Source organism: Copidosoma floridanum, unplaced genomic scaffold (assembly GCF_036245765.1).
Source record: "Copidosoma floridanum isolate Cflo_tuat_1 unplaced genomic scaffold, Cflo_Japanese_pri ptg000020l, whole genome shotgun sequence".
NCBI lineage: Eukaryota > Metazoa > Arthropoda > Insecta > Hymenoptera > Encyrtidae > Copidosoma > Copidosoma floridanum.
Genome location: NW_028321897.1, coordinates 5,453,395 through 5,480,045, shown reverse-complemented (window position 1 = coordinate 5,480,045; position 26,651 = coordinate 5,453,395). Strand labels below are relative to the sequence as shown.

Below are 26,651 nucleotides of genomic sequence, written 5' to 3'. Positions count from 1 at the left end.
TTTGGTAATCAAGTGCTTATTTGTACATTTCAAAAATACATCTTCGAATTGTGTCTCTTTCATTCGTCATCCGATTAAACGTTGCATTTTCAATTTTTTCTCGCATCAAGTATGTGTTGATTGACAATAAAAATTCTAAAATAGGACATAAAATTTAAATAAAAAGTATAAATAATAAAAAGGTATTAAACACGGATTTCTAAGTGTAAGTGCATTTTAGCAAATTTTAGAACTTAATCATGTATATTACATAATTATTTTGATGTCTTTCCGACTGCATTTCATTGTACAATATGCTCAAAAAAAAAAAAAAAAATCAGATAGAATTCAAGCGTATGAGTTTTTTTTCAAAAAACCAAAATACGATGAAAAACATAAGATTTGTACTTAAAGGCATTGGGTTTTTCTGGATTTTTATAAAATTTTGTAACAAAAAAAATCACTATATTGACAGAAAAAAATAACAAAAATCATAGAGAACTTACCATTCTTACTAATTATTATTTTTAATAGTAAAGATCGTTGTTTTAAACAATAAAAATCGTATAGTTTGAACAGTTAGAATTATGATTGGAACAGTAAAAATTACTAGGAACGGTTAATAAACTTTATTTTCCAAGTACCAATAACCCAATTTTTACTATTAAAAATAATAATTTATTTTTTATTCGATTAACTGTAAAGAACGGTAATTTTTGTTAGAATTTCTCTATAGTACTCTGAGCAACCCAATTCTTTGAATCAAAGAAAATTTCTTTACCCTCATTCCGTTAAATATTTTCTTTTCATTGAAACAAATTTAGTCGATCCAAAAAAATATTTCGTACAACTAAATGAGAAATTCCTAATTAAAAAAAGAAAATTTTAATTTAACAAAATATTATTTTTAATTAACTTATATTTTTTTACTCGTAAGAAAATATTTAACGGAATGAGGGTAAAGAAATTTTCTTTGATTCAAAGAATTGGGTTGCTCAGTGATATTTATTATTTTTTTCTGTCAGTAAAGTCCTTTCAATACACTAAACGCACCGATCAGTAGAAAAGACCAGATATGGTCAGACACGGTAGCAAAAAAATCCAGGGAAGCCCCCCACATCATACCGTCACGCGTGCATAGTCTTAACCAGAAAAAAAAAAAAAAAACAACAACAACCAATCGCGCCTCAGGTCGTAACAACCCTTGGCCCGGTGAAGCCGCAGCGCCTGCAAGCCTCGGGGCGCGTCTCCTCGGCCTCGGACTGCTGCCGCGGCTCCGCGTCCGCCACGGCCCTCCCAGCTGCCATCAACGGCCCCAACTGCGACCTCGAGCACGAGATGCGGGCCCTACTCGCGTCCTCGAGCCCAGCACGACCTCTAGCGGCCGCCCGGCGACCCATGGGCCTGGGCCGCATCCAATCGGCCAGCGAGGGCCCCACCCCGGCGAAACACCGGCTCATCCTCGAGACGAGCTTCACGAGCCTGCAGAGCCCCATGACCGACAATTACCCGTACATCGGCCGGGAGATGAGCGTCGACTCGCGGGGACTGCCCTGGGAGTACGTCAGCCTCGCCAGCGAGGTTCTAGGCTCGCCCGTTGGCCCCGTCGCTGACATACTCAAAGCGTAAGAGACGCGACGCACACGGATTTGGGCATCAAGTTTTTTTTTTTTTTTTTTTTTTTTTCATCCAACGCGTTGCAACGGAAATACAATTACTGTCAAGGGGGTAAAGGGTCCTTGGTCAAATGCTTTGTTTTTTGTTTTTCCTCAAACTCTCCGTGCGCTTTATTTCGTGTCAAAACAAAGTTTTTCCAGTACTCGTATTTCCGGGAAATCATTTTGCTCCCAAGCATTGAAAAGTTCATTACTTCGTTTTGCCCAAGTTCGTGAACGTGTGTACTTGGGGGGGAAATTTTTTGTTTTTGACGCCAAGAGTACAGGGATTTCACTGTGGCCGATGGCTCGTACTTAATTAATGGCGCGAGTTTTTCCGGCAGTTCGTGTAATTGTGATGGATGATTCAGGTGTATTCGCAATACCTATTGTGTCGATGTACATAAATATAAACGTAACAGTATATTAGTTTCGAAAGTTTATATCATTCAGTGTCGCGTAAATTTTGTAGAGCTTCATTAATTTTTTCCCTTTCTTCCACATCGATCGGGCAAAAATGTTGTAAAATATGTACAGTTGAACATACTTATGTCATGGCTTACGGCTATAGAACCACTTTTTTTATGCTTGACACGCATAAGCTGATGTCACCTCTTATCGCTATACGTTTTTTTTTTACCGCAGTATTTTTTGTCGCTTTGATTTGTCGTACAACTGCTTACATGTTGATTTCCATATCACATTTTTTCAATTGGCACTCGATATCATACATCGTCATTCATCTCTAAAAAATATTTCAATTCAAAGCACGTGGAAAAATATCCCGACGACACACAGGAGCATTTGATGTACACGTTTTGCGAAATCCTATACGATTCACTGCGGCATGGGAAACGAAAAAAAATATCGTTAACGAGACCGACTCGGTTATCGCGTGTATAATTAATACAATCGAAATTCATTTGCCTCCCATATCCCTTTCACGTGCACTCCTACAACAAAGTAGGTCAAGCATGTGTATAACATACCGGGATTTGGTACGCGCGTTTCGATGTGCATATAAAAGTCCTCTCGAATGCATCGCCGAATATCGACGCCGAATAACGTACGCAATTCCGTGTACACAAAAGTGCTCTTGTGAAAATTGGACGGAATATTTTTTTCTTTCACACTACTCTTCATCATTTTATTTATTTTATTCATCAATCAAACAATATCCTCGAGGGCCAAGTTCTCTATCGCGTCACTGTAACTCCAAGTGTATAAATATAATATTCGAAAGGACACGTTAGAAGCGTAATGTTAATATTTTTGTTTTATGACAATGCGAAGCACATTTTAAGAACAATAATATCATTTAAACTATTTTCAAATGGAGAGCAAAAACAAGTCGAAAAGGATGCCACAGCTAACACCTTGATTAATATGCATTAGTTGATTCCAAATTATTTGGCTCATTGGAGCTGGTTACACAGTAAATTAATTTCTTTGTTTCTGTAATACTCGTGAACGGAATCATAGTACCGATAAATTTTGTAAACTCGTTAAAATAGAAATAACACATCGCTTTGATTTACAGTGACACGTTGTACTCGCGTTTACTCATCCGAGGGACTGCGTGCACTTGAAAGTCTCGACAAACAGTCCAAAATCATTTCGAGCCTTTTGCAGTCTTTTTTAATCTTCCAGTGCACTTTCAAAGCTTTTTGTCAAATTTTAGAGACTATCAAAGGCTTTGTGTGACTTCAAATCACTTGAAAATTTTTTTCAAGATTTTTTAAGTCCTTGGAAGACTTTTGGAGACTCGAAAAACATGAAAAATATTGGATGGCTTTCAAATTTTTAAGTAGACTTCAAAAGTTTCCCGTAAGCTTTTAGGGACTCTCGAGGACTTGGAGTTGCACTTGAAAAGACTTTTTCAGCCCTTATAAGACTTGAATGGACTTTAGAGAGACTTTCAAAAGACTTTTGCAAGCAGCCCCTCCTATACTGATCGCGATGAATAAAAAACGAGTGGGATTGAAAAAAAAAAAAAAAAAAAAAAATGCAGATCACATCGGGCCGATTGGAGCCGACTGGCCCCGCTGGCGACCCCGGAAACGATGTCCGAGTCGTCCAACAGCGCACCCCCGTCGCCCCTGCCAAGCTGCCAGCGGCCAATGATGCGCCGCACCCCAAAGATCAGCGGCAATCTCTCGACTGCGGCGGACGATCTCAAGAACAACATTCACTTTGCGATGCTCTCGGCCAAGAATTACTACTCGAGACAGGAGCGACACGTGAATAGCAGCGCGAGCAGTGCCAGCAGCGGCTGCGCCATCAACTCCGAGGCTTCCTGTAGCTTCGAGAGCACCAAGAGCATGGCTAGTCAGCAACAGGTGGCCCTGCCACCAGTGCCCCGCAGAGGGGACTCTGTGCTCGTCAACAGGTCAGACCAACCGAGGGTTTTTTTTTTTTTTTTTTTTTTTTTTTTTTTACCCTTGTCTAATGTGGTTGAAAAAGGGTATTCGGCTTTTGGGAGGACAAATGCAGTGCTTCACCCGAATCAATTCCCTCGATTTTTAACTATAGATTTTTAAAAAAATTTTCGCTCGGCTAATACAAATTACTGTCCAACTGGTTTTGTTCTTCGTTATCTACACTTCTTTTTCAATAACTCATAAATATTTGCCTATTTTACAGTTTGATTAGCAAGTGTGTACTATACTTATACAAAAGTAAGAAATTCCGCTTACATCGTTTCTCTCATTTTTTTCATTTTAGTAAACGAACGTACTATATCTTACCTATATAAGTTTTGTTTTTTAAAAAATTAACTTTTATGTAAATCAACAACAATAATTAAACCATTTTTTTACGTATAAGTGTATACGTTGTATATTGAAGACATTATAAAACTACGACTATATTTGACGGATAATTTTATTTCGTATCAACTTGGACCAAATTTTTGTTAAAATAATACGCATAAAAAAAATAAAAATCAAATACTGTCACTCTGTATCATTTGAATATTACATTGCAACAATTTCATGCATTTGACTTTTTGAAAATCCCGCCCCACAAACCATGTGATGAATGTTAACCAATCACGCAACGAATAAAAATACTTTAGTCCCTTGGCAATCAACCTTTAGAATACAACGCGAAAGCAAAAAAATAGTACGATCGTTTATTTAATTACACACGACAGAAGTAAGAAAAAAATATGAACTTGGTGTATAAAGAGGAACATGATTTTCCATACCACGATGATACCGAGATATCATTGTTAACTATTAAAATTAGGTGGGGAGGACAGTGAAAAATTCAAAATACCATTCCCCATGCAACCGCAAAAATAAAATAAAATGTATAATCTTGAAACTCGCAGTAACGATGGTGATAATAAAAATGTCTTTCGTCCTTCGATCTGCAGAGAGCACAGTAAGCCGTGCACGTCGAGCTGCTGCAGGGACGACTTGTCGGACAACAACTCGTCGCCCAACACCTCCTCGGGGATACCGCGCCGCGTGCAGATCGACTTCCCAGAAGAGGACAACGGCTCGAGTCTCGATTTCTACGAGACCAAGGTATATACTTTTCATCCCGCGCACCCCTTGCCAAAAAAAAAAAAAAAAAAAAAAAAAAATCGGCTAACCGATTTTACTGTGAACAGCAAACCTCGGCGGAGGCAACAAAGGACAGCAGCAACGAGGTGTTTCTCAGCGTGCGAAGCTCCCCGGAGTGCAAGGGCCTCATGCATCCGGCGACCGATTTGGGGGCCGAGTGGCGTCGTAACAGCGGCAAAATCGGCGACGCCGCGCCCGATCTCTCCCTACCCCTCCTCCGTGGACTGTCTCCCACGCCCCAGACGGCGGCCAACCAGCATCACGCCAACTCGCCCTTCTTCAACGCCAAGCGCAAAAAATACGTCTACCCGATTACTTTGGTCAGTCGGGGCGAGAGCAGCGTTTAGACTTTCGTTGGCACGCGGGAGCTACCACCGGTCTTTTGGCCTGAATATCCGGGCAAACTAGTGGCAATTACGAGATTATCGAGTTTTCTCGAGAAAATTCGTACCCATGGTTTTTTTTCTTTTCTTTTTTTTACGAATTATCATTTCACTGTTGAAAAATCTTTGTGTTCTGTACCGTTACTGCATTTCATTGTGGCAATGATCAAGGATGTAAGCCTTGGCACACGCCAAATCGCTAATTTACGTTGTTGATACCAACATTTTTTCTACAAAAAGCTTGTCGATCGAAAAATGTTGGAAAACTATATACTGTTCGATCCGTACGAAATTTTGCTAAAATCACTAATTTCCAAAGTACCTTTCTTAAGTGTGTAAAAACACGATAATCAATTTACCCTAAAGTTTTATCAAATCAGAGTATTCAAAACTAATTTACTTTGTAACAAAAATCATCGAGTTTTATTTGTATTAAACATAACTTAAAATTTGTGTGTGATCGATGTAAAAAAAATACTGTTTACGTTTTTCGGTCCCAAGATTGAAACAACGCCGATTGTGTTTGTATAACGACAAAAAAATACTTAATTTTCATATTTTTCAAAGCAAAGACAAGATTTTTTATGAATATCGTAACGTCGTATTTTGTGCCAGTCCTTTATTTTTAATATTAACTATATTAATGAGAACATCAATAATAGCGCTATGATGATGAACCAAGAGTGATACCGTCATAAATGATAATGTGTTTCGCGTCGAGCTGTGATTTTATCAACTATACAACTAACTAATACACCTATTTTATCTTTTTTGTTTTACTATTTTTATGTCTTTTTTATTTATTTACTTTTTTTTTTTTTTTTATCAATAGTTGTGAAAAGGGAGTGTGTGCATGTATGTACTTGGTGAGAAACGAATTTCGAAACAATTAATTTTTTATGTATGTACATACGTTTATTCTCTTAAAGTCAAAGTGATTATACTATCTGACAAGCGTAAATTATGCGAAAAAAACTTTGCGTCAATTATTATGGTACGTCAAGTTTTTCAAACAATTAGTAGGTGATTCCACGATACTAGTCATTATACATGCGTCCTTATCGAACATAATTTTTTGGATGATATCGAGCATGAATAGATAATTTAGAACGAAAGTTTTTAAAAATATCAAAGTAGAGAGTATGACGTCGTGCCAATTCAGCATAAGTATTTGTTATTACGAAATTGTCATTTTAATATAGAAAATCATATGTGACTTTGAGATAGTTTATAATACAGCGTACATACGCTACTATTTGGAACGAAAAATATTTCTTTACCCTCATTTCGTTTACTATTGTTTTTAATGAAAAAAAAGTGTTCATTGAAAACAATTTTTTATATACTCTAAAAATTATTTTTTCCAAACATTTTTTTGAGATTATTGAAAAAATATTAATTCCAATAAACTTGAAATTTTCCAATTGAAGAAATACTGAACTGAATGAGGCCTAAAGAAATAATTGTTTGTTGCAAAAATATCTTGTGCTCAGTATATGAACAATAGTGACTTAGTATTATTATTTTTAATTACAACTTTAGGAATTAGTTCAACAAATTGCGTATGAAAAAGTATGAATAATGACACCAATATGTAAATATAACCAATTATATAAGGAAATATTTAATTTTCAAAAACTTATTGAGGATAATCTTAAAATGTTGTGAATGTACTTCAGTAAATATTTAATTTCATTCAGCAATGATGGAAATATGCAGTTTTACAAAAAATTACTTTTCTACACACATTAAAAATTCCAAACTAACATATATTTAGGCCATTCATTCAAACATAATTATATTTTTATAAAATTTTATATTGCCATTATGATGATAAAATAATCATTCCTATTCCATAACAAAGTGTCGAAAAAAGATGTATAGTCATTATAATACACTTTTTGTTTTCCGTCAAATGATAGTTTTGTTTTAACAATTGTTTTACCAATAACGGGACCATTAGAGTGCAAATATTTGTTTTTAAACTAATGAAAAAAAAGTCATCGTAGATTTTATTCAAGACATACTATACATAGTACTCAAGTTTTATCTGGTCCATGCAATAGCTTGTCAATTGAAGTATAACTGAAAAAATATACATTGCGAATTTTATTGGGCTTATCATTTGATCTTACCAAGTCGATTGATTCAATGATTCGAAGCTATTTAGAAATAAAAAAGGACGTAGACATCATACAATCTGGATTTTTCAAAATTTTTTTTTCTCTAGAATTTTTAACTTAAGGTTGAAATAATGGTCTTTTCGCGGGTGTGTCCATTCTGAATTTTCCGAAGTGAAGCATCGAAGGAAAACTATAGATTTTTAATAAAAACAACTACTTACTGTAGGAAAGTATAACGAGCGAGATATCGATATTTTAGTGATATTTTAAATAGAACTTCTTGGTAATTAACGAAAAAAAAAAAAAAAAAAAAAAAATTATTCCAGTTCGATCTGTCACGAATGTGTTTTTATCTGATCGTAGTGAATAAGCGTCACACCAAAGGCAACAATGTACTTATGTAAAAAAAAAAAAAAAAAAAAAAAGGATGCGTGGTAAAATACAAGTTTATTAGTCTGATGTAGAAAAGTTAGGTAAAGTGAAAAAATTTGAGGGCGTAGGAAAAGTCTAATTTAGTGCGTTATATTTGTAGAAAGAACACTTGTAGAAAGAGTAATTATGTATAAAAATTATGTCCAACAGAAAAATCGATAATTTTTAAGGAATAAAACTTCTGAAAACATCGATGCATTTTTTTTTACAATCTTAGTCATAAATACCCCAGTAAATTTTTGTGCCTTCATGCAACTACTTGTGCTGTCCGTTTGAAAAAATTGAGAAAACTCCGGGGGTAGAGCGATTTTTCATAAATTTCCTTGACTTTCCTTTCCTGACCGTTACAGCTTTTAAGTTAGAATCACTAACGTAAAAAAATCTGCGTAATTTAATAAAACAATTAAATAAAGATAATAACAAATAAATAAATAAATCACTAAAACAAAAAATTTTGAGTAAATAATGATTTACCGAACGAAATCCCAAATTTATTTCTAAAATAATTATTTATTGAAAAAATTTCACTCGATCATCAGTAGCTAGTTAATTAAAACCACTTGCAGGTATAGATTTGTTTTTTCTACAAACTCAGGCAACATCATCCACTGAAAATGGTAATCGTAAACGAACAAAATATTTAATGAACAAAACTATGTATAAAAAGTGCAACAACCGTCATCATTTAGCGGGTCTCTCGTGTATTATTTCTAGGCAGTTTTTTTGTTGATTATTTATACTCAATAACGCACAAACTAAATCACATGTATAGTTTTTTTTTTTTTTTTTTTTTTTTCTTTTTTTTCATATTAAATTGCACTAACCAATATTTCGGTCATATTTCATAGTGGTGAATTTAAGAGTTATGTGGTAATTATAGTAGTACCGTATCGTCTTTTTTATTAACCAGCCGCAATTTTCACCAATGGATAGAAAATAAAAATTTGTCACCTAAGAGTACTGTTTGCGACAAGATTAGAATGCATCTTGTACCTGAAAATCGACCTCCAAAAATGTAGATATTGCATTCTGATCTATAATGTTATCTACAATGAATCATCTATTATCTTAGATGAGTATTATAGATAAGATCGGGTAGGGAGTCTATTATTTTGAAGGTTGATTTTCGGATACAAGATGCATTCTAATCTTGCCGCAAATGGCACTTGCACGAAAAAAACTTTTTATTTTCTATCCATTGGTGTAAGTTGCGGCTAGTCAATAAAAAAGATTATACAGCACTGCTATAATTATCACGTAACTCTTCACCACTAGGAAATATGACCGAAATATTTCGGATCTCCGTGAATCATAAGGTTCCTCGATTCTGGTAAGAGTGGCGGCTGGTTAAAATTTTGACCACCCCTTCGGCCTCAGCTCTTGGTCTGTGTGTGTGCATCAACTGTGCACTTGTGCAGCAGTCACTTTGCAAGTTGCAGAGTTGTGGGTTGTTGATTTAGATTAGATGTGGGGCACGGATTTATAATAAAAGAACTAGAGGACACCCGCATAGAAAGCAATAACAATGGTAACCCTAAGACCCGGGCGATTGATAGAAATCGGCCCCATCTACCTCGTCTACAGGTAGTGGGCCTCACACAATGCAGGTAAAGTCTTATGTTTACGAATCGGAGTCGAAAAAATCAAGTTTGCAGTTTTGACGAGTGGGTATCTGGTGAAAGTGCATCTCTTATCTCTGTCGGCCATCAACCGCCGCGGGGAGAGGACGAGAGTGTCTATAATAGTCCCCGAGAAAGTGTTTCCTGTTTTAATTTATTGCACAGAGGAGGAGGAAGTCCAGGATGGACGAGACGATGGTTCTGTGGATGTTGGCACTGGTGATGCTGGGCGGCTCTTATCTCGCCGGCTCACTGCCGCTCGTCATGAACTTATCAGAGGCGAGTGTTTTCCTTCTTTTTTCCCTACAGTCAAATATGTGTAATTTTTGTTTTCGTGGTTTTATTGTATTTCTATGATAAAGTGCGTGGGTTGGCAGGTGTTTCGTGTAACACGTTTGTATATATATATATGTAGCTGTTGTGTTTGTTTTTGTTTCGTGGCACACGTAACCTTTGTGACACTTTGTGTGCGTTTTGTTTTTGTGTACATATAGATATGCCAGATGTTAAGCCTATTTCTCATTTTAGCAGATTCAATATCGTAAAATTTTTTACCAAGTACCCAAGTTTAGAAATATTCATGGTTTTTGCAGCCTTAATCCAACAAAACTGTTCTTAAAACTTTTTTTTGTTATTTTAACTCTATTACAAAGATGTACTTATTTCTCCTTGATAGCTATTTTTAATTATGACCAAGATTAACTGTTAACTTGACAAAATTTTGCTTTGTTCTAAATAAGTAGTACTTGCGATTTTCAAATATTGTCTAGTATCATTGTTCAACCCAACTCCTAAGATAATGTACTTATCAATTCATTTCCTTTGGCCTCAAGAAACATACATTCTGAGTTCATTGAACCATTTCAAATTAAATATTCATATTATTACAGGACAAGTTACAACTAGTGTCAGTTCTAGGCGCCGGATTGCTCGTAGGGACTGCATTAGCTGTTATTATTCCAGAAGGTGTTCGTGCCTTGTTTAATGGTGCTGTGCAATCTGCAAGTAAACCACAGGGTGAAAGCAACGCACACGACAGACATGGTAGATTATACAGAGAAACATCCTTAAACAAATATCGAAAATACTTGTCGAATGAACTAACTGTGAGTTTTATTTTTTCTTTCCATCAGATCTTCACAGTTTAATAGGCTTAAGCCTGGTGTTAGGTTTCGTTTTCATGTTATTAATTGACCAATGCTCGACAAAGCGAAGTGGTGGAAAGGAACGAAGCGTGACAGCCACACTCGGCCTCGTCGTTCATGCAGCCGCGGATGGAGTTGCCTTGGGAGCTGCGGCGACGACGTCACAGGCTGATGTCGAGGCGATAGTATTCTTGGCGATTATGTTGCACAAAGTAAACAAATTTAATTATTTCTATAAGTATTTTTCAACTGTTTTAATTAATCTGTATATTAATAAATTATAAGGGACTAAATGAAAGAAAATTCTTTAAAATACTTAAATCGTTTTTCAGGCTCCAGCAGCATTTGGACTCGTATCTTTTCTTCTTCATGAAGGAGTAGAAAGAAGGCGAATACAAAAGCATCTGTGGGTATTTTCGTTGGCGGCCCCGATTTCAGCCCTAATTACGTATTTTGGAATTGGAAAGGTAAGTTATTACGTTTATACCTATTGTAAAACAAGTTTTGCTAAAAAAGTTAATTATTTTTAGGAAGGTAAAGAGACCCTTAGCAACGTGAACGCGACAGGTTTGGCTATGTTGTTTAGTGCGGGTACATTTTTATATGTAGCGACAGTACACGTTCTGCCAGAATTGATGACTAGATGTAATAACGGTAATTACTCACATTTGCCAACGGACACCCTTACAACACCTTCTTATGGACTCAAGTTCAAGGAGATCGTAGCACTAGTGGTTGGTTCCTTTTTACCGGCTCTTATCACAACGGGTCACCACCACTGATTATTGTTTCCATAAACAGCTTGAGAAGTAACTTTTTACTCTACTCGGGTGTTGGTAGCTTAGTTGAAAGAGCTATCAGTTGGAGATTCAGTATTTTTCCAGCAGAACCGACGTTTTATCGATTTAAATCATGATGAAATGTTATTTGTACATAGGTGATTCAAAATAATATTTTTTAATGACTTATTTGGATAAATAAACACTAGATGATTTATTAAGTGTAAATTTTAATAATTATAATGGTAAACATTCAGGAGTGGTTTTATATACATTGGATATACACTGTTAGTTAGATCTAGTTAGCAGACATAAATAGTTCTATTTTATTTTTCTGGGATAAAATGTTAATTTTGATGTTAAGCAATTTTTCATTTTTATTGACAAAGTGTCTAAGAAGTGACAATTTTAACATAAGTTAAATACACTTCAACAATCTATGTTACATTAATTAAATAATATATCATTGAGAAAGTGTACCTGTAGTACTAGAAGGTATTTAGCCGAATTATAATTGAACAGCTAGACACATAATTTATATGACCATGGAAAAAACTATAACTTATTTATGTGATAATAACAATAAGTCTTTTAAAATAAATTACAAATTTTTTATTATAAAAATTTTGTGAAAACATTTTTGTTATTCATGAATTTGCGTTCTTTTTCATGTTAATAAATGATTATTTTACGCATGTGTACATTTTTATAGTCAACTACTTTTTGGTGGTACTTTCATGTGTAGGAGCTAGTAAACATATTTTTTTGTTAAATTGGCAATAGACCAATATTGTTTTACTTTCTGTGATTCTGGTGTAATGTAAGAAAATTATCATCTCATAAGAATGTTTCAAACTTTTATTTATAAATTTCTTTAAACAAAAATATAAACTCTCATGATGACATATTAAAAATTAATTTTTGAGCAGGCTTAAAAAAATTACCAATTGTTGAAAAGATTTAAATAGGAAAACAAGTTTATTGATCTCAAGTATAAATGTTCACAATCGACTTGCACTCAGTTCATTTTTTGCCAACTCTTTTTATGAAAAAGTTAAGAAATTACTTGCGTCGTTACAAAATAGTTGAGAACACATTTGTAAGTAACCAGATGAATTATAACGTGAGTATCTCGGTAGCCCGTGTCTCGAGTAGACCTTCCATCGAATTGACGTCTTTGCACCAGCCTTCTAAACGCTGAACCATTCCCGTAATTTGAGCGCGATCCAAGACTCGTGGCTGTACCCACGTCATATTTACAGTGCCTGAAACTTGATCAATGGCTCCTCGTACCAGATCTTGAGCTAAAGCTTTCATCACCAAAAGTTCAACTTCTCCAAGTGGTAAGCGAGTTTCTTGAGAAATTTCAGCAAATGTCAATTGCCTAAATTAATAACTTGGATTAGAAACTTACGAGTTACATCTAAGGTTAAATGACAATATCAAAGTCTTTACAAACCTGTTGTTGGCCTGACGTTTGAAAGTCATCTCCATCAAACAGAGCAACGAAATCTTTTGCCGAAGTTTTAATTCTTGCGCAGCCAGATCAGCAACCTTGCTCCATTGTGGCTTTAGCCTTTCCAAAGCAACAATATCTCCGCTGTTGAATGCTTGCAGCAAGTCAACTAACCAAGCGTTTGGTGTTTCCTTGAGGGACTCCAACACTGGATGAGCCAATAGTTCACCAAGATTATAAACACCTTCTCCCAGAAGAGCTGCAAGTCCTAAGAAGAAAGCATGCTGTTCTTGTTCTGACTTACTTAAGGTATTCAGATCAATGCACCCTAAGTACCTGCCAAATTAGATTAAGTAACATTGAGTTGAAATCTTATTTCATGTTTTTTTTTTTTTTTTTTTAATCTGATAATTACCTAAGAGCTGTTCTGTAATACTCAGCATGTTTGCCTTGTATCCTGTACAAGCGACTGGCCAAAAGGTAAAATCTATCGTGGACTGTTGTGACACAATCACTCGAATCAAGTATGATTTCAACATCATCGATGATTTTCTTGGTTTCATCTTGAATATTTAGATCATCCAACAATATTTGACCAATGAGAACTTTGCAGAGAGCTACTGCTTCCTTGTGGTTTTTTACTTTTGGTTCTGTCTTTTCAAGAAAAGTTATAGCAGCACGTTTATCTTTGTATTGCTTTACTACGACAGCCAAAATCTCGATCAAAGACAATGGATTGATTCTGCGGAATAAAAGTATCAGTGTATGAAAAAATACGCACGATTAAGGTGTTGAACTTGAATTGTAGGTAAGAATCAAAAGTATTATTAGTAAGTAGTTTTCCATGTATGGACAAAACAAAACCAGGGATCACTCATTACAATGACACCAGCAGAAAACAGGTTATGTTGACATAAGCGGCGACGCTAACGAACCGCTTCGTAAATAAAACACAACTCACTTGCTCTCGAAGGTGGCGAGGAAATTCGTGTAGAGTTCGATGAGTGCTTCGTCCTGTTGAAGAGTCGGGTGCTTGACGAAGACCTCGAGTTTTAGGGTGAGCTGATGCCAGAGTCTACAAGTTAGGACGATGAGAATGCAAATTTTGGATCCATGTCAAAAAAGTGTGTTGGGCACTGCTTAGTACATACTTTTTGTTGTACAGCTCCTCGAGTTGGAGCCACTCTGCTGTCAGCTCCCGGTCGGCGGATTGCTGTTGCTGCTTTTCTTTCAGATAGGTTGTCACATCCTTCGGTGCACTCGGTGCGGCCATTTTTTTACAAATTTAATTTATATTTTTCCACACTTTGTTTACTACAGTATACTAGTGTACTGGGTGCTCCGCCGTGCTCTACTTCGCAGTCCGACGTTCCTTCGTAGACTCGTAGTTTTATACCTATTGTACCATTCGTACTTCTCTTTCTCATACAAAACAGCTGATTCTTGCGTTTTGGAGCGGTGAGGTGACGTTCTCATGACGGCGATGCGATTTTCCGTTCACAAGAGAGGCAGGCTTCCCCGGATTTTATGCTTTTATCATGATATATTCAAACGAGTAATGTTGTACCTTTTTTTATAAAGATTCTACAGTTTTTAGAAGTAACAATAAACGATATATTTATGTAAAAAGTAAAAACAATACTTACAATTTCAAAAAACCGAGCAATTTTTTTTTTTTATGATAGCATTCATAAATGCAGACAATAACTGTAGCACATATGTTTAAATAATCATCAGAATGACTAAAATAACTATTTTCTTGACAAAGTTTAAATTCACGATGGAACAAAAATATAGCAAAATAAAGTCCTCAAAATTATAAGTACATGGAATTTGAATTTAAAAATCGCTTGCAATTTCCTGTTGATAAAAAAATTTATCAAGCAAAAATCCTATTATTAATAAGTATACATAACTTATTATTTAAGTATGGAATAGAACAGTTTTAAAAGTCTGTACTGGTACCATTTAAGAATTGCTTCATTGCTTGTTTAAAATTCAAAAAGTTCTGTTACACGTTCGCAAAATTTTCGAATATAAGCAATCGGCTCTTCTCATTTGAATTTTTTTTCTCTTCCCCGAAAATTCGATACTTGCAAAAACCGGCAAGTGGTCGCTTTCTCCCCTTAATCCCCGTGTTAAACCCTCTTGATCTGGCCATTCTAAAAAGTCCTTCAGTGTCAACTTGGTCGTTCCCGGTGGAACATCGATATTTTTTTTCCGGTGTCGAAAGCCTCGAAGGTGCGTTGCCTAAGAATTTGTCTTTAAAATTCTAAATTAAAAGTACCGAAACATTTATTCTGTTAATTGATCATCAAACGACTTTTTTTTGCGAGTGAGTGATCATTGTTGAATATACATTGTCGATTGTACGAGCTCGATTCCTGCAAAGTGTTTTTTTCGTTGATGTGTGTATATGTATCATACATTTTTTTCATACCGCAGATTCTTGACATACTCTAAAAGTGTCATTCGTTTGATTACGTGACTGTTATTATGCACCTATCGATGTAATTTCTAACAATAGGGCCGCGATAGTAAGTAGATAGTAAGAGGTATTTTTTTTTTTTATTTGCTCCGATTCGTGGAAGCGCACGGAGCTCGTGCTTCGACATTCGATCGCGTATACCTTTTTAAAAACGGTTTCTAAATGTAATATATATAACTTATTTAACTGTATTTTTAGTTCCACATCTCTGATCGTATTTTTTTAGTATCATTACCTATAAGTACTCGGTGTGTGCGGGTACTTCGGCGAGAAATGTTTTTTTCGGTGGATCTTCTGAGTAAAAGGAAAAATCGGAATGGCCGGCTGCCGTTTTGCTGGGCAGCCGCGATGTCGACGAATAAGATAAAGAAAAAAGACATCGAGAGCTTGGACGTCGTAGCCGCTTGGTAAAAATAAATTTTTGTTTGTTTTTTTATCCTCGTATGCGCGTATATTACAAAGTTTGGGCGGGGAGGGGTAGGAGGATTTTTTTTTTGGAAATCAGAATGATTTTATTTTACATTCCAGTGACGACATTATCGAGTGCTTGACCGGGCCTCCAGAAAAACGCATGGCTTTGCGAACGGCGTCACAACTATCGCTTGGAGTTTTGAAGATTTACGAAAAGCAGGTCAAGAATCTGGAACATGACTGTAGGGAGCTGCTTAAAAGCATTATAGAAAATAAAGATGGAAAACAAACGAGGTAAGATACGTATACGCATATGTATGTGCTTTTTTCTGTAGATGCATTATTAAACAATTAACGAGCCTTGTACAATTTTTTCAGTCAAAAATCTATACCATCGTCCCGTGAGTTGACTGAACAAAATTTAATTGACATGTTTCCGACTAACAGGAAAGACACGCATCAAATTGTTGAAGTTACCTTACCGAAGGCAAATGTAAGGGTTGTTGATAAACAGTGATATAAATGAACATAGAATTGATTAAACAATTGCTTAATGCAAACTCATGTTTTTAGATATTTGATGCCTTTCCTGAGCTACCGTCTTTCTTTGATAATAACGAATATCAAGCTTCAATTGATTTAAGGTACAAAAATTTACTTATAATTGAAAAAATAATCAATACATGTCCATGTACAGAAAAATTGTAAATTTTTCTTTTTTAATACGAAAATGATTTTAGATTAGGTCCTGCTCATCAAATAATTACTGAAATACCAGCAGGATTAGGTGCTCTCGGAGATGATTCTTCAATGAGCGAGATAAGATTTCATCAGGCAACCAGTGGTAACTATACAACTCTGGCAAATGCAAGTTATTTTATAAAATAGGATATATTCTAATGCTCAGTTTTATCTCTTTGAAGTAGGGGAAAGAGACTTTGGTGAAGCAACTTCCACAGATTTGCCAGAAGTTCCAGTAACACCATCACGTCATCCAAAGCGCAAATCTACAAGACCACATAACGAAACCCCCACAAAGAAAAAACCTGTAAGCATTCATATTAGTTTTCAGCTTCAGATATGATTCATTATTTATACAACGAATGTAGCTCATAAAATGCCTTATTGTAGGGAAAACTTGCCGATCGCATTCAATTGACACCCTCGCGGCCAATAACTGGTGTATGTACTTACTTATTTTTTAGAAAACTTTTTTGACTTTCGTACCCTCGAAAGTTTTTAAGTACATTTTCTTTCTCACATAGATCCCAACAGCGGTGTCATCGCCATCTGAATCAGCTAGAAGTCCAATACAGAATCGCAAGGGTCATTCTCGTAGGTCACTAATGGTAGATTTCACAGAATATGCAGATACAGCCGATGTTCCCACTACCGAGGCATCGATTCCGACAGTTTATCCAGAAGGAGGAGAAAGTAAGTTTGAATAAATTTGGAAATTTTTACTTCTATACAAGATGAATAAACTACCTATCGTTATTTTTAGTCGATCTCCTCGGAGTCCCTCAAGCATTTGCTGATCGTTTTTCGCCTCCAACTGATACTATTCCATTGCCTACGATATCTCACGTTGAGCAAGCACTAGAAACTGGAATTGTGACACATGAAAATTTGGAACCCATGGATGTAGACGTACCAACAGTGAATGCAAGGGAGTCGCTGCAGGATGATCAACTCGTTATAAATGATAATGAAATACAAGAACAAAATATCGTGGTTGTTGAAAGGGAGCCTCCACAAGATGTCATTGAAGCGCCCAATGAAGATCTACAAAACGACTTGCCTCCTCCACCGTAATTTTTACAGTTTTTTAATTATAAGTTATACAAATTGACAAATAAAGGAATAATCTGAAATCTTTCGATGCATATCGAGAACCATAAAATAATGAATGAAATTTTCAAGTATGCCTGTACCACCAGTTATTCCGCCATCGACTAGACAAGATCACTTTGAATTGGAAGAATTAGATGTTACGGCATTGGATGTACGAAGAAGACACAGCCGGAATAGAAGACTTCCGTTTTTGGACGAAGAAACACAGATTAGGCTTGAAATAAATGCAAATATTCATACAAAGGTAAAATCTTATGTTCGGGTTGATTTCAATCTAACATTGTATTATTGCTTAATGTTTCTCTTTATCATTGCAGAAGAGTGCAAGCTCTACACTAGTTAAGAAAAGTTTTATAGTACCAGCAAAAGTATTATTAACTACACCGTGTACTCGCCTTAGCATGGTCAGTAATTTAAAAAATAAGCCTTATTGTATATGGGCAGCTCCTTTGTATAACAATTTTTCAAAGATCCTCGAAGCCAGAGAACCTCGTAATGGTGAGACGTCAAAAGTTACAAATACAAAAAAAATTCATCGAAAGTTAATTATTATATGACCACACGATCAATAATTATTAAACTGTGATATTTATATAGGCATGCCTAGATCTTTTTCACCTTCCGCAAGTCGACGATTCACAGAACTGGATATTCATAGAACTCTGGTATCGCGACTACAATCTTCAACAAATTCCTCAACTCAACAAGCATCGCCTTGCAAGCAACAAGCGTTGCCTGCTGTGCAAGCGCTACCGCAAGAGACGAGCAATGCACCAGAACCACACGAGCCGCTACCGGATGTATCGACTTCCAGGTTGTGAAAATTGTCGTTTCTAAAGTCATATATATATAATAAATTCGAGAGTTAGTCATTAATACATGATTTTATGGAAACAGGCATGTCGAAATGACAGTGACACCGCCAAACATATCACACCTTAATATACCTACAGAGCCACAACCATTAGAAGTCGAAGATGCGTTTCCTGATGAAGTGCTCCAACAACCTGTGGAAGAAATAGCAACTGAACCTCGGTAACTTTGAAATTAGTTTCAATAAAAAAAAAATCATAAGCGCTGTATTGTACTTATCTAATATTTTTTTCAATACAGATCACATAGACAGCTTAAATCTCGCTCATCGTCAACTATGACACCTCATTATTTGAAAAATACCATTGAAAAGTTATGGATGATTGCTGAAAGTTACATTCAAGACAAGAATGAAGATACAGAGATCGTTATTGAGCTCGACGACGTCATACCTCCGACAGAAACATCAGTTGTCGAACTCATTACGTGTCTTTACCACTTGAGTCGTAAGTATAGTGGACCTGATTATTTCGTGATATCGATTTTCCTCAGAATTTACAAAAAAAAAATAAATAAATAAATAATTTTTGCAGGCATGGAAAAAGATTCCATACTAGAGCTGAGACAAGACGAGCCATATGATAAAATATACATAATCAAAGAAAAACCAGACCGTGACTCTGATACGTAGCAATACTTCGTATCTCATGCAAATTATTAACATAAAACTTATACTTTAAATTATAGTTAGTTATATTGTAAATTATAAAAGTCATACTTTACGTATATATTTTCTAAAACACACTACAAAAATTATTGTTAAAGAATGTACTTTCTAAATGTGTGAATGAAACAGATTGTGTGCACTTATGAGTTTTAATTGTACATTTAATGGTTGAATCTTCAAAAACGCTAAATGCTTGATAAACGAAATGAAATTAAATGACTTTACCAAAGTACGAAAATTTTATTGTAAATAAAGATTTTAAACTACTTTACAAAATCATTAACAAGAAAAAATTAGTTTGAACATTTTATTTGTATTTATTTACACAGTATTATAGAAATGTTTTACAGTTGTGTATTTTATCATATAATAATTTTATGTACATACACACTTCAGCGTTTAAAGAACTGATAATTTGTAATGAATTTCACGTATATAAAAATTACAATCAATAATACGCGTGTGACGCGTAAAAGCGAATGTACTGTCGATTTGATTTAGGATTATATATATATAATTAAAATGACAACCATTGTGTTTTTTGTATGCTTTAACACTATTTAAACAACACATTTATACAAAATTTAAATAAAATATATTGAAAAATCGTATACTTTTAACAATTCATTTGCAATGCCAATTTCATTTTACGTGATGATAATAACATTATTATAACGTGTAAAGTTTTATTTAAAAACCATGGCACTAAAGTTAAATTAACCAATTTAAACTGATAATGATATTATCAACATTTTCAGAATAATAACCAGAGTGGAAATTGAAAAAAAATGAATTGTCCCAAAGGCCGGAAAGAATTTTTCTGCCCGCAATTAAACGGCCATAAACTTTCTTTACATTCTGTCCGTGCAGGAGATCCAAAAAATCATGTTCAATCCACGGCCGGAAGTAATATGAAACCTCAGATCGTCCATAATTATCATCCTCGTCTTCGCCCCGGACGATCACACTTTTTCTTTACTTTTCCGGTTTCAAATTTTTTTTTCTAAAGCACATTCTACTAATGTACAGTAGAGTCCTAGTGAGCACTACAGTAGATGATCTGGCCTCAGTTTAAAACTCTCGATGATGATTATTAGTCATGCTCTCGCCTTCGTCCTGCTTGTAAACACGTGATCTAACTAAATGTAAATAGTGGTGATCCTCTAGGGAAAATCCAGGAAACCCTATATGCTAGGATTACTTTCTAGTGACAAATGAGAATGATTAATGTCTAATGTGCACAATGTGTGCAAGTTCAACCGCTGCTCTCTCAAATGTGTCTGACAACTTGCATATTTGAATTTCACTCAAGTTTAGCGCGTACTGTGCATAGTTTTGCTCTATCTCTCTCGATCTCATCATAACGTGCGTGTCGTGTGCTGCTCCCTAGTGGTTGAGCTTACACATGCACACATCAGTATTCTCATAGCGCGAAGCTACAATTTATCAGGGGATAAAAAATCAGCTAATTCAACATAACAGTTGATACGGAAAGGCAGTAATTTACCAATAAAGTTTCGGATATGTATTGTGTTTGGTGGATCTTCATAATGCATTTTTCAGTTTACTGCCCTCACTTGAGGTATAATTTTTATCGTGAAAACTCTCGCGTGGATCATTTTAATTTCGTAGACTGCTATGGTAAACGAAAACAAAAAAACTTGAAAAAATAGCTATTTAACACTTAGTACTTGCATTACACACATATTTTTAACCATCAGAGCTACATTACTATTGTACTGTCTGGCAGTGCATCGCTATACATTAATATCGTCGGTTTTAGAGTGGAAAAATGTGCTGTCATCAGGAGCGTTCGAAAACTTGTTCGTTTCAAAATTGCAAAGAAATTTTCACTGGATATGGATTGAGAGTATTCTATTGTTGTTTTTGGGACGAACGATCCAGACAACGAAATCGATGATCGGATGATCTTAGTTCTCGCATGCGCCCCATATCAATTCGATTTTCATTCAAAATTTTTACGTTATTGATCAATTGAATAAGTATTACTTTTAGTGCGAAACACGTACGTAATCGTCTCTTTTGTTTGTGTTATAATAATTAGTTTTTTAATTGGACAATTTTAACTAAATGGTTTTGAATGAAAATTGAGATGAAACTTGATAAAATCCTTTTGAAGTGAACTCGATAGCACACTCTTCCAAATAGAACAGATGAATGAACTGATTTTTTTTTTTTTTCCTATAAGTACCATCTAAAATGTACCTATCTCAAGTTGTAAAAGGCATTAAAGCAATTTAATTATCATGATGAAGTAAAAAAAACATCATTGATGAATTATTTATGAGATTTTACATACATGTATTAAATTTCAATGCGACTGATTATTTGCTGAAAAGTTTGTAAGGATAATTAATTTTTCAGATATTTTACAAAAAGTATTCAACGTCAGCGTTGCCGTGTACTTATAAAAAAAAAGTAATTGTCACGCTGAAGATCTCTGGAAAGACTGTAATATAAGTAGTATGTCGAGTCTAGGGGGAGTCTCGCAGTCACGCACCCGGTGAGTTTTACTCTGCTCTCTGCATGAAGATCAAGAACAGAAAGAGAAAACGAAGAGGGAACAACTTACACGACAACACAAAAAAAGAAAGATAAAGAGAGAGAGAAGGGAGCGAGCGCGTCTCTCTGATGCGAGAAAAAATATAACAAGTCAGCATCAGCATTTCAGCCATAAAGACCCGCACCCGCGCCCAGTGTAAGTGTGTGCGTTGTATGCACATACACACCATTCCCATATATATTCTATTCCCCCTCTTCTGTCCTCTTTTTTCACCTGAATCCGGCCATCATCCGGCGATCCTCACATTCATGTGTATATGAACGCTCACGGCTCAGTGCCAGGACTGCCAGGCGGTGCGTTCGTGTGCCTATAATACGCGTAATTAAAAGGTGCATTTGATTTGTTGTCCTTTTAATAAAAAGCGTTGAATAAACAAAGTAGGAGTTGAGCAACAAAAGACATGTCGGCCAAGAGAAAGAGCACGACTGGCAAGAACAAGCCGAAAAAATCCCGCAAAGTCGAGTACGACGAGGAGGATATTTCGAGCGAGCACGAATCCGAGCTTGAGGACGAACAGGCCCAGCTGCAGGCCCATCAGCAGGATAATCACGTAGCAGATGCCGAGGACGTCCACGAGGACGATCTCGCCGATCTCGCCAGTATTCCCGAGCTTCCCGCGCCTGAGGTATAGTATACTTGTGGATTCATTTTTTTTTTCTCTCTCTTAATTTTCATATAAGTAAGTACACCCATCCATAAATCTCTCTCCTCTTCCAGGGCTGTTGCATTTTTTTTGTATACCTATATACAAGTACACCCATCTCTGTACCGCTTATACCGAATATGAAGCGTCTCCTTTTTCTCTCTCTCTCTCCCTGTGTGTCTCTTTCTCTCTCGCTTGTATTGTGTGCTTTTATTTTCATGTCGGCCGGCATGTTTGGTTTGTTATGGTTTTATCATAGAAGTTTGACAATTTTATTACATCGGAGAGGCTGGGCTCTTTAAACGGATGGCATTCAATGATTGATTGGTCCGGACAAGGCTGCAGCCAAGAATGTTTGTCGGGGATTATGTTTTTTTTTTATTAAAACAATCGGTGATGGGGGTTGCGGCACTAGTGTGTGTGCGCGCGTGGTGGCGGTTATTTTTTTTAGTTTTCCACTGTATTATATAGTACAGTACTCGGTAGTCATCAGTAGTCTTCTTGGAAAGAGCGAGACAGACGTATATACACTGGAAAACTGAATTTTCAATGGTGTAAAGAGGGGCAGGAAACTTTGAATTTTAAAGCGGTTGTTCAATGAAATTTTTTGTTTTGTTTTTGTCACTACCACGTAGTGACATGTTAGTATTTTTACTGACAATTTAGTCAATTGTTATGACAAAACGAGATATAAAAAGCTTTAATGAAAACTAAATAGAAAATTTTATTGCCTTACTGTTAAAATGGTAAAAAATATATATCAATTCTCAGTATAATAAGCCGTTTTACTAATTCAAATTATTTGTTTTAAAATTCAAGGGAGGATGGGGCAAGCTTGGAACCTTGCTCATGTGTGGTCTCACCAATTGGGACATTGCTGGACGAAAGGCACCACCTAAAGGTTCAAAGGTGAATATCGGACGCAGTTTATGGACCCCTCACACGTTCAAGAATCTCAATGGAGCCAGAGTGAGATTGGTAGCTTCAGGACCTGCTGCTTCTCACAGCGTGGTTGTCACGGAGGACAATAAGTGTTTGGTATTTGGAAGAAACGATAAAGGTGTATGATCTTGAATGAAATTCTTTTGCGGTTCGTATATTTTGAAAAATCATCTAAAAAATCACTTGTTCTTATTATTAGGGCAATTGGGAGTTGGTGATGAAAAACGGCGCGATGATCCAACGGAGGTTGAAGCCTTGAAGGGCCACACAATCATAGCAGCAGCTTGTGGTCGTAATCATACCCTGTTCCTTACGAGTCGCGGTATTGTCTTTGCTGCAGGTGACAACAAGTTAGGTCAGTGTGGGGTCGGAAAATCTGATGCCACAATTCTCACTGCCACTAAAGTAAAGTATAGCGGTCCTCCGATCATCAAAGTCGGCTGTGGAGCCGAATTTTCTATGATCTTGGACGTTAAAGGTAGTTGAATGAACATTTAAAAAAATATTTATTCTCAGCAATTAAAATAAAACAGTAATACTGTAAAAATAACGCTTCCAACACTATTTTAGGTGGACTGCATTCCTTTGGAAGTCCAGAGTATGGTGCATTGGGTCATAATACAGATGGCAAATACTTCATTACAAGTACAAAGCTAGCCTTCCATTTTGAAAAAGTTCCGAAACGTATTGTCATTTACGTCGAGAGGACAAAGGATGGCCACATCACGCCTCTAGACAGTGTCGAAATTACAGACTTCAGCTGTGGCTACCACCACACTGTAGCAATCGATAGCAGGAGCCGTGCCTTTTCCTGGGGCTTTGGTGGTTTCGGTCGTCTCGGCCATAACGAGCAGCGTGACGAGCTGGTACCTCGTCTCATCAAATTTTTGGAGCCACCAAGTCGTGGCGTCAAGGCTGTTTTTTGTGGAAGCACTTTTAGCCTTGTTTTGAACGTTCATGGTAGCATGCTGCTGTTTGGCCAGGCGAAGCGCACCGGGGAAGCAAATATGTACCCCAAACCGATTCAGGATCTGTCTGGCTGGGACATTAGATGTGTTGCTTGCTCGCAAACCAGCGTTGTTGTGGCAGCTGATGAATCGGTGATTGCTTGGGGCTGCAGTCCTACATTTGGTGAACTGGTAAGTATCAAGGTTAATTTAAAAAAAAAAACTTATGCAAAATAGCAGTAAACTCGTAATAAAGCTCTTCGTATTTCCACAGGGATTTGGTGAGATGAGAAAATCATCGACAACTCCAATGGAAGTGAAAGCTCTGGAAGGAATGTACATAACAGCTGTAACTTGTGGGCTTTCCCACACTCTGATGATCTGTCGTGATGAATTGGAAGAAGATAAAGCAAAGATTGCAAAACTCCAAGAGTATTCAGTTTAAGTCTGAGTGTAGCAACGAAAAATCGCCAGAAAATAATTGAATGTACCGAGTTTTTCACTGTTCTAACAGGAATTTATTGAATTCGAGTTAATCACAGTGGTATTTTATCTTTATTTAAACATAGCAATTGATACTTTAAAACAATTTTGAACAAACGGCTCGAGTTTAAGATTATTTAACTTGGCTTTGATAAATAAACAAACAATACACTTTGGACTGGGTTTACGAGGATCATATTTTACTAGTTTTATTTAAGTTTCTTTTAATAGTGCTTTTTTCAAGTGAACATAAATTACCAGTGGTGTTTGATAAGATCAACTTAGAGTTAATGACATTGTGAAACGTCCATGGGTTTGTCTTCTATATACTACTTGTACTTCCGTATTACACAAATACTTATACAAACTTGTGAAAAAACAATAGGTTAAACGAAAAAAGCTGATATTCTATCAAGAGCTCTGATTGTAGACTTAACGGGTATATATGAAGCATATATATTTTGATACATTAATGTTTTATTAAAGTTGAACGTAAGTCGGTACCAAACAAGAGTACGGCAATGTGTGCTGGTTGTTATTCAATTTTATCACGCATTTTAGTCGTTGAAGAAAACATTTTTGATCAAATTTATTCCTATTTTACTTTTAATAATATTACGAAATTATTTAATAGTTGTACTATTTAAAAAGAAAAATGTTTACTATATTTATAGTATTATTTTGACATGTGAGTATGTAGTTTGTTAAAACTAGTCACCAGTCAAAGTAACTTATGTAAATATATGGCAATGATTTTTCAATCATTTAATTATAAATTTCACAAAGACTTAACAGTAAATTCTCTGTGATTGTAACATGAAATGATTACTTATTATTGAACCGTCACGAGTCAATTTATATTTAACTTTCATTATATCACTTATTCTTATGGAATGAAGCATCGTACTTTGTAAGTAGAGACAGTTTTAAAAGCATTAATCGTAGAGTTGTACATTTTTGCTGGTAATAACTCTTTTATTGTATCAGGTGATTAAAAAAGTACTAAAATTTGCTTTAGGAAAAGTAATAAAAAGTCTGAAAGTAATTTTAAAGGAAAATGATCAGAGAAAAAATTTCGTGGTCAATTATACAGTATTCAGCGTAAATGTCATACATTTTCTCTATGCGCGTTTTCGATTTCGAGAACGATATACACATGGCAGCCGTGCTCGAGTTATGGATTACTCTATTTTTTAAGCATTTAAATCTTTATACACTTTTTTCTTTGGACTTGTGATTAAAATACAATCACTGCCAAGATACTATGAGTGTCTTTCTATGCGATGTCTTAACATTTGCCCATTCCATTATCTTTTGGGTGCAGTCAGTGCGCTCGAGATATTTCTTATTCAAACACATAGGTGACAAATGTACAAGACTCATTAAATACAATGAAATAAAACCCTTTTTATTAATTTTTGCTCTATAATTGTCACTTACTCGTTTCCTTTATCAAAATCTTGTTGTTGAGTAATAAAAATTAAGGTAGTATTTTCAGGTATCCAGTTTTCCAATCCGACAAATCCTTGATTAACGTTATCCCGTAACACCTGAGCCACATTCACAAGAAAGTTGTCTAGAGCTTGTTGATTTAATAGAATTTTGTTTAGCCTAGG

At 35.7% G+C, this 26,651-nt stretch overlaps 4 protein-coding genes across 4 annotated transcripts in view; 3 read left to right on the top strand and 1 right to left on the bottom strand.

The window, feature by feature from the left end:
• Positions 1 to 5,675, top strand: part of inaE (inactivation no afterpotential E) — a 75,174-nt gene extending 69,499 nt beyond the window's left edge. The window contains exons 15-18 of the mRNA XM_089593966.1: positions 1,171 to 1,604; positions 3,646 to 4,023; positions 5,014 to 5,167; positions 5,254 to 5,675. Of these exons, the coding sequence (XP_089450092.1) occupies positions 1,171 to 1,604; positions 3,646 to 4,023; positions 5,014 to 5,167; positions 5,254 to 5,553 (1,266 nt within the window). The 3' untranslated portion in view covers positions 5,554 to 5,675. The remainder of the gene's footprint in view (positions 1 to 1,170; positions 1,605 to 3,645; positions 4,024 to 5,013; positions 5,168 to 5,253) is intronic.
• A 3,874-nt stretch (positions 5,676 to 9,549) lies between these two features.
• Positions 9,550 to 12,303, top strand: Zip102B (Zinc/iron regulated transporter-related protein 102B). Its single transcript, XM_014363244.3, has 5 exons — positions 9,550 to 10,042; positions 10,654 to 10,807; positions 10,897 to 11,120; positions 11,241 to 11,375; positions 11,439 to 12,303. The coding sequence occupies exons 1-5, from the start codon at positions 9,947 to 9,949 to the stop codon at positions 11,688 to 11,690; spliced, it is 861 nt and encodes a 286-aa protein (XP_014218730.2). The 5' UTR covers positions 9,550 to 9,946; the 3' UTR covers positions 11,691 to 12,303.
• Positions 12,304 to 12,646: 343 nt separating this feature from the next.
• On the bottom strand, positions 12,647 to 14,523 carry Rpn9 (regulatory particle non-ATPase 9). Its single transcript, XM_014363245.2, has 5 exons — positions 14,295 to 14,523; positions 14,105 to 14,218; positions 13,559 to 13,885; positions 13,147 to 13,479; positions 12,647 to 13,071 (listed from the first exon to the last, which is right to left on the bottom strand). The coding sequence occupies exons 1-5, from the start codon at positions 14,414 to 14,416 to the stop codon at positions 12,804 to 12,806; spliced, it is 1,164 nt and encodes a 387-aa protein (XP_014218731.2). The 5' UTR covers positions 14,417 to 14,523; the 3' UTR covers positions 12,647 to 12,803.
• A 7,743-nt stretch (positions 14,524 to 22,266) lies between these two features.
• Positions 22,267 to 26,434, top strand: LOC106647002 (protein RCC2 homolog). Its single transcript, XM_014363241.2, has 5 exons — positions 22,267 to 22,645; positions 23,483 to 23,723; positions 23,805 to 24,083; positions 24,176 to 24,744; positions 24,827 to 26,434. Exons 1-5 carry the CDS (start codon positions 22,421 to 22,423, stop codon positions 24,995 to 24,997), a joined length of 1,485 nt encoding a protein of 494 aa, XP_014218727.2. The 5' UTR covers positions 22,267 to 22,420; the 3' UTR covers positions 24,998 to 26,434.
• The last annotated feature ends 217 nt before the right edge of the window (positions 26,435 to 26,651 follow it).

Coding starts and splice junctions, on each gene's coding strand:
- Zip102B (XM_014363244.3), top strand. CDS start 9,947: ATGGACGAGACGATGGTTCTGTGGATGTTGGCACTGGTGATGCTGGGC. Junction 10,043..10,653: donor TCGTCATGAACTTATCAGAG/GCGAGTGTTTTC, acceptor ATATTATTACAG/GACAAGTTACAACTAGTGTC. Junction 11,121..11,240: donor TGGCGATTATGTTGCACAAA/GTAAACAAATTT, acceptor ATCGTTTTTCAG/GCTCCAGCAGCATTTGGACT.
- LOC106647002 (XM_014363241.2), top strand. CDS start 22,421: ATGTCGGCCAAGAGAAAGAGCACGACTGGCAAGAACAAGCCGAAAAAA. Junction 22,646..23,482: donor CCGAGCTTCCCGCGCCTGAG/GTATAGTATACT, acceptor TTAAAATTCAAG/GGAGGATGGGGCAAGCTTGG. Junction 24,745..24,826: donor GTCCTACATTTGGTGAACTG/GTAAGTATCAAG, acceptor GTATTTCCACAG/GGATTTGGTGAGATGAGAAA.
- Rpn9 (XM_014363245.2), bottom strand. CDS start 14,416: ATGGCCGCACCGAGTGCACCGAAGGATGTGACAACCTATCTGAAAGAA. Junction 13,886..14,104: donor CTCGCCACCTTCGAGAGCAA/GTGAGTTGTGTT, acceptor TTTATTCCGCAG/AATCAATCCATTGTCTTTGA. Junction 13,480..13,558: donor TATTACAGAACAGCTCTTAG/GTAATTATCAGA, acceptor CTAATTTGGCAG/GTACTTAGGGTGCATTGATC.